The sequence below is a fragment of the Lontra canadensis genome, unplaced genomic scaffold, assembly GCF_010015895.1.
Source record: "Lontra canadensis isolate GAN:19392208 unplaced genomic scaffold, GSC_riverotter_1.0 scaffold43, whole genome shotgun sequence".
NCBI lineage: Eukaryota > Metazoa > Chordata > Mammalia > Carnivora > Mustelidae > Lontra > Lontra canadensis.
The window spans coordinates 935,690-949,082 of NW_022631037.1; the positions used below are offsets into that span (position 1 = coordinate 935,690).

The 13,393-nt window shown below is 33.2% G+C and overlaps 1 protein-coding gene across 11 annotated transcripts in view; it reads left to right on the forward strand.

The window, feature by feature from the left end:
• Positions 1 to 13,393, forward strand: part of BCAS3 (BCAS3 microtubule associated cell migration factor) — a 584,262-nt gene that overhangs the window by 122,588 nt on the left and 448,281 nt on the right. For all 11 annotated transcript variants that reach the window (XM_032871859.1, XM_032871862.1, XM_032871866.1 and 8 more), the window contains exon 8: positions 10,963 to 11,070. In XM_032871859.1, the coding sequence (XP_032727750.1) occupies positions 10,963 to 11,070 (108 nt within the window). The remainder of the gene's footprint in view (positions 1 to 10,962; positions 11,071 to 13,393) is intronic.

Below are 13,393 nucleotides of genomic sequence, written 5' to 3' on the forward strand. Positions count from 1 at the left end.
TATTGTCTCATATTTTTTAGGTTGTCTTTTCACATTCTTTTTAACTGATTCATCAGTTGCATATAGCACCCCGTGTTCATTACATTATGTGCCCTCCTTAATGCCCATCACCCAATTATCCCAATCCCCCACTCACCTCAGCCCCAGCAGCCCTCAGTTTGTTCCCTAGAGTAAAGAGTCCTTTTGGTTTACCTCTCTCTCTGTGTTTATCTTATTTTTCCTTTCCTGCCCCTGTGTTCTCTGTTTTGTTTCTTAAATTCCACAGATGAGTGAAATCATATAGTATTTGTCTTTCTCTGACTGATTTATTTCACTTAGCATAACACACTCTAGTTCCATCTTGTCATTGCAAATGGCAAGATTTCATTCTTTTTGATGGCTGAGTAATATTCCATTGTATGTATATAGCTATATCTATATATATATATCTACCAAATCTTCTTTATCCATTCATTCATCAGTGGATATCTGGGCTCTTTCCATATTTTGGCAATTGTGTGGATATTGCTACTATAAACATTGGGGTGCATGTGCCCCTGCAAATCACTGTTTTTGAGTCCTTTGGATAAATACCTAGTAGTGTAGTTGTTGGGTCGTAGGGTAGTTCTATTTTTAACTTTTTGATGAACCTCCTTACTGTTTTCCAGAGTGGCTGTACCAGTTTGCCTTGCCACCAACAGTGTAAGAGGGCTGCCTTTTCTCTGCATCCTCACCAACATTTGTTTCCTGACTTGTTAATTTTCAGCATTCTTACCAGTGTGAGGGGCTATCTCATTGTGGTTTTGATTGGCATTTCCCTGATACCAAGTGATGTTGAGCATTTTTTTCATGTGTCTTTTAGCCATTTGTAAATCTTTGGAGAAATGTCTCTTCATGTCTTCTGCCCATTTCTTGACTGGATTCTTTGCTTTTTTGGGTGTTGAGTTTAATAACTTCTTTATAGATTTTAGATACTATCCCTTTATCTGATAAATCATTTACAAATATCTTCTCTCAGTTTTTTCACTTTCTTGATAATGTCCTTTTTTAAAAAAATATTTATTTGAGAGAGAAAGAAAGAGAGAGTGAGTGGGGGAAGGGCAGCGGGAGAGGGAGAAGCAGACGCAGACACCACCCCTCTTCCCCCTCCCGCCTCCCTTCCACCTGCTGATCAGGAAGCCAGAGGCAGGGCTTGATCCGAAGATCCTGAGTTCATGACTGAGCTGAAGGCAGATGCTTTAACCAGCTGAGCCACCCAGGTGCCCCTGATAATGTCCTTTGATGCACAGATTTTTCAGTATTGAGTAAACCAATTTATTTATTTTTTTCTTTTGTTGCTTGTGCTTTTGGTATCATATTTAAGAATATTGCCAAATCCAAGGTCCTGCAGATTTCTCTCTATATTTCCTTCTAAGAGTTTTATAGTTTTAGATCTTATATTTAGGTCTTTAATCCATTTTGAGTTAATTTTTAGTTATGATATAAGATAGGGGTCCGACCTAATTCTTTTGCAGGTAGACTTTCAGTTTACCCAGAACCACTTCTTGAAGATACTGTCTTTTTCCTCCATTGAATAGATTTGGCACCTTTTTTGAAAACTAACTGATACTAGAATCAGAATTCTGTTGCATTGGTTTATATATCTGATGTTATGTCAGTATCACAGTGTTTTGATTAAAATCTCTTTATTTTTAGTTTTGCAATTGGGAAATGTGAGTTTGCCAGGTTTGTTCTTTTTCAGTACCGTGTGGCTATTTGGGGCCTCTTACAATTCAATTTGCTTTTAGGTTTGCTTTTCATTTCTGCAAAAAGGGGCAGAAATTGGAATTTTGATAGATATTGCATTGCTCTTGTTAATGAAACTGCTTTCTTAATTTCTCTTTTGGATTGATAGTTGCTGTTTTATATGTGTTGATCTTGGACCTTGCAACATTCTGGAATTTATCATTTTTAGTATTATTTTGTGGATTCTTTGAGATTTTTTTAAATATTGGATCATGTTGTCCGTGAATAGAGTGAGTTAGTAAATCTTTTTATCCAACTTATAAGATTTTTAATATTTTTTTCTTGCCTAATTGCTTTTGCTAGATTTTTCAACACAATGTTGAATAGCAGTATTAAAAGTGGACATCCTTTTCTTCTTCCTGACCTTAGGGGGAAAGCATTCAGTCTTTTACCATTGAGTATAACATTAGCCGTGAGTGTTTTATAAATGCCCTTTGTCATATTTGGAAATTTTCTTTAATTCCTAATTTCTTACATTTTTTTTTTTATCATGAAAGGATGTTGAATTTTGGGAAGTGCTTTTTCTCTATCAGTTCAGATAATCAAGAGTCTCCCCCCACCCCCACCACATTCCATTAATGTGGTGCCAATTGTTCAGGAGTTTATTATTTAATTCCACATATTTGTGGCCTAGTGGTTATTTAAGAGGTTATTGTTTAATTCAACATATTTGTGAATTTCCGGTTTTCCTTCTGGTTTTGATTACCAGTTTCATTCCATTTTGGTTAGAAAGCTTGTTTTCATTGTTTTCGAATTTATTGAGACTTGTTATGTGGCTAACATATGGTGTATCCTGTAGAACGTTCCATGTGTACTTCATAAGAATGTGTATTCTGTTGTTGGGTGGAGTCTTCTATAAGTTGGTTATGTTTAGTTGACTTATAATGTTGCTCGTAAGCTGTGTTAATTTTTCTTCATTCTTTTTTAATTTTCCTCTGATGTGTTATTTCAGTTGTCTTATTTTCAAATTTGCACATTCTATCTTCTGCCTATTCTGATACTCAGACTTTTAGTGTGTTTTCCATTTTAATTTTTGTACTTTTCAGTTCCATTATTTCTATGTGGTTCCTGTTTCATAATTCCAAGATTTTTACTGATTTTCTCAATTTGTTAGTTTATCCTCCTGTTTTCTTGTAGCTTTTTGAGTATGATATTTAAGTCAATTGATATAAATTCTTTGTATACTAAGTACAATATCTGGGCTTCCTCAATGTTTCCCTCCATTTATTTCTATGAATAGGCCATCCTTTCACGTTTTTTTGTGTGCCTTGAAATTTTTTGTTAAACAGTGGGCATTTGAATATTGTAATCTGCTGCTCTGAATATCAGATTGTCCTCTTCCCTAGAGTATGCTGTTTTTGCCTGTATCCACCCATTGTTTAGTGGCTTTTCCAAACTCTTTGTAAAGCCTATGTTTATTGTCTTATGTGATTACTGAAATCTCTGTTATCTTGGCGGTCAGGCAGTGACCTGACAGAGATGTTCTTACATGACAGACACCAATAAGAAAAAAGAAATACTCTAACATTTGCAAATTGGTACTGAGCTGGGATGGTCCTTGAATCCATAGTGATGGCATCTGTAACACTGTCTTAGCCTTCATCTCCAGCTTGTTGCAGACTTAAAGGCCCAGCCAGAGATGCAAGTTGTGTCCTTGCAGTTCTTTTTTGAGCAAACATCCAGCTCTGGGCATGTATATTATATTCTTGATTACCCAGTTCAGTGTACACACCCACACCCACACACATGGTTTTTCTTTCTCTTTCATTTAATTTTAATTTAAATTTAATTTAATTTTGTTATTTTTAATTAAAATTTTTTTTTAGTTAACATACAGTACAGTATTGGTTTCTGGAGTTTTCTTTCTTTAAGAAGTTATTTTATTTAAATTCTGGTATAGTTAACATACAATGTTATATTAGTTTCAGGTGTAAAATGCAGTGATTCAACATGATTTTCATTTAAAGGAATTGGCTTACATGATTGTGGAGGCCCAAAGGTAAGAAATAGCATAGGGTGGCAGGCTGGATACTATCAGGTGGGGATAGATGCTATAGTCTTAAGGCAGAATTTCTTCAATAATATGTATTTCCATAAATTGGATCTCTATGTTCAGTTCTTTTTATCTGCTATTTTCCATTTCATCCCTTTTATTCATTTCCTTTCATTCTAGAAATGTTTTGGAGGTTTATCCTATACTTCACAGATTCAATTTTCTGAACAAAAGTTGGATATCATTATAAATACTTCTTCGAAAACACTGTCAATAGAATGAGAATATGAAACACAGATTGGGAGAAAACACTTGGAAAATACACATCTAACAAAGGGCAGGTATCTAAATATATAGTGATCTCTCAAAATCCAATAAGTAAATGAAAAACCTGATTAAAAATTGGGCAAAAGACCTCACCTCACCTCCAATGTATAGATGTCAAATGAGCATATGAAAATATGCTCCATATCTTATAAATGATCAGGGACATTCAAATTGAAACAGTTATGAGATACTACTACACACCTGTTAGAATGGCCAAAATCCAGAAAACTGATAAAATCAAGTGCTGGTAAGGCTGTAGAGCAATAGGAACTCTCATTCATTTCTGGTAGGAATGCAAAATAGTAAAACCACTTTGATTGGCAATTTCATACAAAGCTAAACTCTTATCATATGATTAATGAAATTACCTTGCTTAGTATTTACCCAGAGGTGTAGAAAATTTATATTTGCACACAAAAGTGCACACAAGTGTTTATATTAGTTTTATTTATAATTACAAGAACATGGAACCATCAAGATATCCTTCAGTAGATGAATGGGTAAAGAAACTGTGGTACATCTGAGTAATGGAATGTTGATCAGGACTAAAATGAGCTATTAAGCCATAAAAAGAAGTGGAGGAAAGTTAAATGCATATTGCTAAGTGAAAGAAGTTAGTCTGAAAAGACTACATCCTCTGTGATTTCAGTTCTACTCTGGTAAAGGCAAAACTGTGGAGATAGTAAAAAGATCAGTGTTTGCTAGGGTAATTGAAGGAGGGGTGAATAGGCAAAGCATACAGGAATTTTAGGGTAATGAGTTTATTCTTTATGATATTATAATGTTGGATATATGTCATTATAAATTTGTCCAAATCTATAGAATGTATAATACCAAGAGTGAACACTTATGTAAGCTGTGGACTTGGGTGATTGTATGTCATTATAGGTTCATCAGTTATAGCAAACATTCCATTCTGATGGGGGATGTTGATAAAGGGTATTCTATGCATGAATGGTAGGAGGAGTGTGTGGAAATTCTCTGTATCTTCTCAATTTTGCTCTGAAGCAAAAACTCTAAAAATAAAAAAATTAATAAATATATTTATATTAATGTTTTTAATATGAGAAGTATTACAGAGAAGTTATACTGAAGTAGGCAAGGTATTTAGATGGAAATGTTTAGTATTTTATTGTTTATCTTTTATATTTATAATATTTAAATATTTTTCTTTTAAGAAATCTATTTTGTTTTATAGTTCCTTTTTTTAAAAAAAGATTTTATTTAATTATTTGAGAGAGAGAGAGAGAGTGAGAGTGAGTGTGAGAGGGGAGAAGGTCAGAGGGAGAAGCAGACTCCTTATGGAGCCGGGAGCCCAATGATGGACTCAATCCCGGGACTCTGGGATCATGACCTGAGCCGAAGGCAGTTGCTTAACCAACTGAGCCACCCAAGTGCCCAGTTCCTTAATTCTTAATTTAACCATTGTATTTTCAGTAATGGAAACTTTTTAAAAAATTTGCCCTTTAAATAGTTCTCATCAGCACTCCTCACTGAAATGAATGAACTGTGTAAATACCGTACCATTGGCTGTGGGAGGAGTTTTCCCTCTGTAAGAAAAGCTTAATAATATCCCTATGGGTATAGGTCATGGGTACAATAGGTAACAGATTATTCTGATACAAAATTTTTCAGCTTACATTCTTGGTTACTCACCATAAAACAAGCTAGTTGGAGAACAAGCTAGTAAAGAGAAGGTCAGTTAAGGATGATTCGTGTTCAGTTCTATTTGTATTTGTATTTGTCATGAAAAGTACAACATAACTTTATGCTATGCATGTAGATATCTATGTATTGGAAAGACAGAGATGCTGGGGCCACAAGTTAGTCTTCCTGAGCCAACCATTTAGTAATAAAAATTGTATCATTCCTGATTTCTTTTCAATCTCTGCTGTTTGCTTCCAATATATTCAGTTACATTTTAAATTTGGCTCTCAACAATTCTATATGGAACTTTTTCCCCTTAAATAATTAATTAGGCTTATTGTAAAGTTAAGTGATAGCTTTATGTTTAAAATGTCAAACACAAACCTGTAAAAATGTTAACCCATTTGAGTTCTAGAGGTCTAACGAAGACTCATTCTCTATACAACTTTCTTGTGGCACTTCCTGGTGTGTATTAGAGTGCAAAGTAAAAGCTTATTTCATGTCTGTATGTTTTAGTTTTAGTTTAACATGCATTCTTTCTGTTATGGGGCGTGCATACTGGTGATGTTATGGAAAGCTTTCTCATTAGCCTATCCATGAGGAAAATTAAGATTGTCTTGCTGTGTTCCAGGGAAATAGTCAAGGCTTCCCTTTTTCTCTCTTAAAAAGAGAGAAAAAGGAGAATAAAAGGATATGTCAGGCATGTACATAACTGTGCTATTGGCAGATAACATGACTCCTTTATGAATGTGTGACTTTCTGAAAACTCTTGTTTTAAAAGAATTTTTTCTGTTAGTCATTGAATAAGAGTTTTTTTCCATATATAAATAGATTTTTTCAATTCTTCCAAGCCTTGTTTGGTCAACTCTAAACTGAGCCTTCATAGCATTTGTTTTGTCCACTTCTGTTGAAGGTTTTCTGCAGAAAGAATCTCAGTTGTGACATTGTATGGATTCCAGTGAAATGATCAGAATTCAAGTTTCTAGTGTACTGTGCTGTAATGAGCTGCTAATTGAAGGTGACAAGCTGTTTTTTTCTTCCCGGTTGGTCTGGCAAAATGTTAGATTTCATTCATTATTAACTCATTGCTTCTCAGCAGAGGACTGGATTAATTAGTTGGGAACATTAGGAAAAAAATTTTTGCCTTGTGTCAGTGTTAGAGATAGAAGTTCAGGTTTTATTCGGTTCTTCCCCTCCTCCAGTTTGGCCAGTTGTCTACAGTTGTGTAAGGACTCTCCATAATCAAGACACAGCAATGTTTCCAGCATCCCGTACATTTTTCATGGCATTTCCCTCTTTCCCTTCCCCTTGGCAACCACTGATTACTTCCTATGATTATAGTTTTACCTTTCTGCCTTTTCATGGAAAGGGACTCATGCAGTGCGTAGACTCTGTTTCTGGCTTTTTTCTACTTCATAATGGTTTTGAGATTCATTTATGTTGTTGTATGGATAACTCGTTCTTTAAAATTGCTGAATAATATTCCGTTGCTTCAGTATATCACAATATGTTTATCCATTCACCTATTGATCTACATTATTGTTTTGTTATTATGAATAGGAAATTACCTAGACGTGACATATGGTAAGGGTATGTTTAATGTATAAAAGCTGCTAAACTATTTTTCAGAGTGACTGTGCCATTTTGCATTCCCAACAGCAATATATGACATTTTAATTACTTTGTATTCTTCTATTACCAGCCTTTTAAGTTTTAGCCATTCTAGTGAGTGTAGTGGTATCCTTTAGTGGTTTAGTGGTTTTAATTTGCATTTCACTGTTCAGCACCTTTTCAAGCACTTAGTTGATGTCTCTTTATTTTCCTTGGTAAAGTGTCTTTTAAAATATTATGGCCTTTAAAATGTGTTGTATGTATCATTATTATTGAATGATAAGAGTTCTTTTTATGTTCTGGACAAACCCTTTGTCCGATACATCTTTTGAAAATATTTTCTCACAATATGGGACTTGCTTTTTCATTTTTAAATATAAAAGTTGATAATTTTGATAATTTTGGGTTATCAGTTATGTCTGTAACTCATGCTTTTTCTTATTTAAGAAATGGATTTTATCTAAATTTTGTTCTAGAAGCTATTTGGTTCTTATGTTTGGTCCTTATGTTCTTAGACTGTGATCCATTTTTGAGTTAATTTTTATATGTAAGTTAGGGGAAATTTTAATTCCTTCCATGCAAATATCTAATTTTTAAAGGCGACATTTGTTCAAAAACTGTTCTTTTCATCGCTTAATTATACGGTATCTTTGGTGGAAATCATTTGGCCATATGTGTGAGTTTATTTATGGCTCTCTATTCTCTTCCCTTGACCTGTATTTATTTGCTCAGACCAGTATTATAATACCTATTTTTCCCTTAAATTGAGATATAATTGCCCTGTGACATTGTCTTAGCTTCAGGTATACGATATGATGATTTGATATTTGTATATATTGCAAAATGGTCACCACAGTAAGTCTAGTTAACATTTGTCACCACACAGTAACCATTTTTTTTCTTTTGGTGAGAACTTTTAAGATCTACTCTCTTAACTTTTAAATATATAATAAAGAATTGTTAACTCTAGTTACCATGCTGTATATTACATCTGCATGACTTGTTAATCTTATAATTGGATGTTTGTTCCTTTTGACTATCTTCTCCCATTTTGCATACCTTTACCTCTGGCAACTCTAGTCTGTTCTCTATATTGATGAGTTCAGGTTTTTTGTTTTTTAGAATTCCACATATTAGTGAGTGCATACAGTATTTGTCTTTGTCTGACTTGTTTCATTCAGCATAATGACCTGAAGGTCTATCCATGTTACAAATGGCAAGATTTCCTTTTTTTTTTTTTTTTTAATAAAATGCCTGAACAATACTCCATTGCGTATCTGTATCTGCATCTAACACATTTTCTCCATCCATTTATCCATTGATGGACACAGGTTGCTTCCATGTCTTGGCTGTTATAAATAGTGCTGCTATGAACATGGCAGTGCATAGTGTATCTTTTTGAGTGAGTCTTTTTTTTTTTTTTTTTTCCATCAAATACCCAGTGGTGGAATTGCTGGGTCATATGATAGTTATGATAGTTCTGTTTTTCCTTTTTTTTTTTTTTTTTCAAGTTTTTATTTAGTAGGATATCTAAACATTTTTATTTAAATGATTGATAGAATTTACAAATGAAGCCAGTTTTGAGGATTTCACTGTGAGAAGTTTTAAATTATGAGTTCAGTTTCTTTTATAGATATTGGGATATTTAAATTATTTGTTTCTTTATAGATTGGTTTATATTGGTTACAGAAAACGAGGTTTTAGTTCATAGATTCTTTTTCTTTTACTTACTCCAGTTTCATTTCATTTCATATTGTACTACTAGTTCCCTCATTGAACTTTTATTGGATTTAACTTGCTGTTCTTTTCCTACTTTGTTAAGATGGAAACATCAATCTCTTCATCTGTTCTAGTGTCAGGAACTCAGTGTCTTAATTACTATACCTTTCCAGTTAAGTCTGATCATGTGGAATGCACATTTTATTTATTTATTTTTAAAAATATATTTATTTATTTATTTATTTGACACAGAGAGAGAGAGAGATCACAAGTAGCCAGAGAGGCAGGCAGAGACAGAGGGGGAAGCAGTCTCCCCGCCAAGCACAGACCCGATGCAGGGCTCGATCCCAGGACCCTGAGATCATGACCTGAGCCAAAGGCAGAGGCCTAATCCACTGAATCACCCAAGCGCCCCTGGATTATTTATATACATTTTATTTTTTAAGATTTTATTTATTTGACAGATAGAGATCACAAGTAGGCAGAGAGGCAGGCAGAGAGAGAGAGGAGGAAGCAAGCTCCCCGCTGAGCAGAGAGCCCGACGCAGGGCTTGATCCCAGGACCCTGGGATCATGACCTGAGCCAAAGGCAGAGGCTTTAACCCAGTGAGCCACCCAGGTGCCCCTATATACATTTTAGAATGAGGTCTCATTCTGGTCAATTTTTTATTAGGATAGAACTGTATCAGTTTAGAAAGTCTGTCAGCCTGTGTTATGTGTACTTCAGTTTATTTTGCTTTGTTTTGTTTTGTTTCTTTTTGTGTAAATATGTCAAAATCTAAGATTTATTCCAAGGTATTCAGTATATTCATATATTCAACATATATATTTTTAAATTTCATTTTATAACGGTTTGTGCTTAATTTATAAAGAAAAAAGCGCTGTTGTATTAGTGACTTGGGTAAATTGATATATCAGTTAACAATCCATATTAATGACGCATATATTAATGGTTCATCTTTATTGTGAGGTTGTCTTTTTTTTTTTAAGATTTTATTTCAGAGAGAAAGAGAGAGAAGTGCAGTGGGGGTGTGGGGCAGAGTTTAGAAGCAGACTCCCTGCTGAGGAGTGAGCTGGATTCAGGGCTCAATCCCAGGACCCTGGGATCATGACCTGAGCCAAAGGCAAACGCTTAATGTACTGAGTCACCCAACCACCCCTATTGTGGGGTTGTCTTTATGTATATTTTGATGTACAGATTTGTATTACTGGGTTTTATACTTACACAGTCAAGTTCTTGGCAAATAATGACAGCTTTATTTCTTCTGAATAGTAATTTATTTTCTTCCCTTATGCACAGGACTTTACGTACTATGTTGAGTAGATGTGGTTTGATAATGAATATTCTTTTCTAGTTTTTGATTTTAGGGTGAAGATTTTCAGTGTTTTACCATTATATATGGTTGATAGTTTTTATTAGTTTTAAGGTTGCTATAATTTATCAGATTAATGAAATATTTCTTACCATGAATAAGTTTTTAAGTTTATCAAATACATATCTACATTTATTAAGATAATCTTATGATTTTTTTCTTTTCTATAGTAATAATTTGTTGAGTTTCATTTTCTTTTTCCCAAATTTTATATTTCTGAAATGAGTTAATTGGGATATATTATGATTTTTTTAGTAGTTCAAATCAATTTCCTTATATTATATTAGGGGTTTAACAATCATGTTAATAAGAAAATGTAGAGTTTTTTAATTGATCATCCATGTATTTTATTTCAGATTTATCCATTAATGTTCTTTTTTAAAAAAATATTTCTTAATTGATTTTGTTGTTGTTGTTGTTATGTTCAGTTGGCCACTGTGTTAGTACACAATAAATCATTGAAAATATAGAGTTTACTGGCCCTGCCACATTTTTTAAAAATAATGGCTTTTTTTTTTTTTTTTTTTAGCACAAGTCCACCTTACTGTTGTGTAGATCTATATTCACTTCGTACTGGGGAGATGGTCAAGTCTATTCAGTTTAAAACACCTATCTATGATCTCCATTGCAACAAACGGTAAGCATTTCTTTATGTGTTTTTCAAAGTAAGGTACCTCCCGGGCAGGTAGAGCTCTACTAGTATCATTTGCCATCTGTGATTTTGAAGTCCCAAAATACCTTCTGAATTCTGCCAAATGGAGTAGCTAGCTGTTAAGATTTCTGAATTAATGTTATCAAACTTCCAGTCTTGACCCATTAGTGAATTAAGTTTAGTGAGTCATAACTAGCATTTAAAAACTGAAATGGAAAAGAATAAAAAGTATCTGAGCAAATGTACAAAGATTAAGTATTGCTTTGAGGAACTTTTTTACATGCATAACATAATGTTAATGGATAGAATGTATGTGGATCTGTGGTTTATGATATGCAGTATAACTTTCCTGTTAACATTCATCAAAACAAAGCATATTCTGAATAATAAAATGGCTTTTAAATATTGTTATTTCTTTATATTTCTCAGTAGAGCTAAAACACAGACTAGGCAGATTTTCCTTCTTTCATCTCTAGGAAAATACTCAGATCTGGGTTGAACCTGTCCTCATGACAGTGAAGAATTAGTTTATAGCCACTGAACATTAGGGAAGATAGGGGCTTTAAGAATCTCTGTTACTCAGTACTTCCTTTTACATTTGAGAAAACTGCAGCCCTGCAATAGTAAATATCTTGATCGAGGTCACGGATGGAAACTGTAAATCTTACATCTCATAAAAAAGCAAATACATGGAATGTGGAAAACACAATAATTTATGCTGTGTCAATATAAAATAAATTTTATAATAAAAGACTCTCAGGTTAGATTTTAAAGGGATTCGAAGAATGACTCAGAAAGGTTGGTTGTAAAAAGAAGGTAAAGACATACCTGACAAATATAAACTAAAAGAACATGTGGGTTTGATACTAATGATAAAAGTATTTGAATTCAAGCAGAAAAATGAAATAGGACAAAGAAAAGCTGTTCAGTGATAGGGTGCCATTTATAGTGGAGATCTAATTATTATGCATATTTATACTTCAAACTCAAAATTATAGGAAACAGAAATATTATTGCTGGGATAATGTAATTATCCAATGACACATCAAATTATTCAAAATCAGCATTATTGAGTGGGTGGATCCAGTGGGTAATATATTTAACCTGGGGAAAATATAATGAAAGTTCTTCTTCAAGTGTCCTTTGTGTTCTCACAAAATAGATTATGTACATATTTAGTCAAACAGAAACTTAAACACACTTTGGAAAGGGAGATTAAGTACAAATAAGATTTTTAGGTCACAATTTACTTGTATTACAAATACACAAATATACTAGAAAACAGAAAAACGCAGTACAGTCGAATTTTATAAAAAAGTATTTCTTGCATTATTTTTTTGAGCTGTTACAGTAAATCTGTACTTATTCCAAATACTTTGTTTCTGGATGATGCAGTTAGGTCAACTTTTCTTAAAACAGATATTTTTGTGTTTATTACTTTTAATTTTAACTGTGAAATAATGAGCACATTTAATATTTCAACATATATAAATTACCATAAAAATTGATGCAGTTAATCTTTTTGTAGTCATCTGTGTGCTCATCATAGGTGATTAATGATGGTGAAACTTCTGAGTAGGAGTAAAAGCAGATAAAAGTGATTTATAATATGAGATGTCATTAATGAAAAGTGATTACAAAATTCTCTGGAAATTTTTTTGATGTAGCAAAGGTTCATATTCGCCTTTTTTTTTTTTAAATGAAAAACCGTTGAAGATATATGTTCCAACAAAAACACCTGTAGATTTGGACACATTCTGTAATTTAAAAAAATTAATTTTCCATTTAGAAGTTACATGAGTTCAAATGTGGTAAAGGTTAGAGGAAAAGTTATCATGTGGATGTCGGGATACTGCTTAGATTTTGCTCTATAAAATGTCAAATCTGATTCTCCCTGGTTAATTCTGCATTTGGTTTTGCAAATCAGCGATATGACACAGTCTTTTAGATTTAGGAATATTCATAATAAATTAATCCGTCCTTATGGAAATGATTTTGTATGTTACTATATTATGGGGAGGGGCTGCTTGATTATAAGAAAACCTTTTTATCTCTGTTTGTCTCTCTGCATTTTCTTTCTTTTGAGTTTGTCACCTTTTTCTTACGGATTCTCTAAGCCTTTTAACCTGGGTCTGATGATTGGTTGGTTTCTTATGTTAAGTGCCATGACAGAATCATTTATTATGTGTTGTCATCTGTGTTAAGGATTTTGTTCTGCATTAGCAAATGAAATAAGATTAATAAAGCATGCATGTTAAAGACAACATTTTCTTTTTTTCCCCACTCATCATTAACATCTGTTACTCAG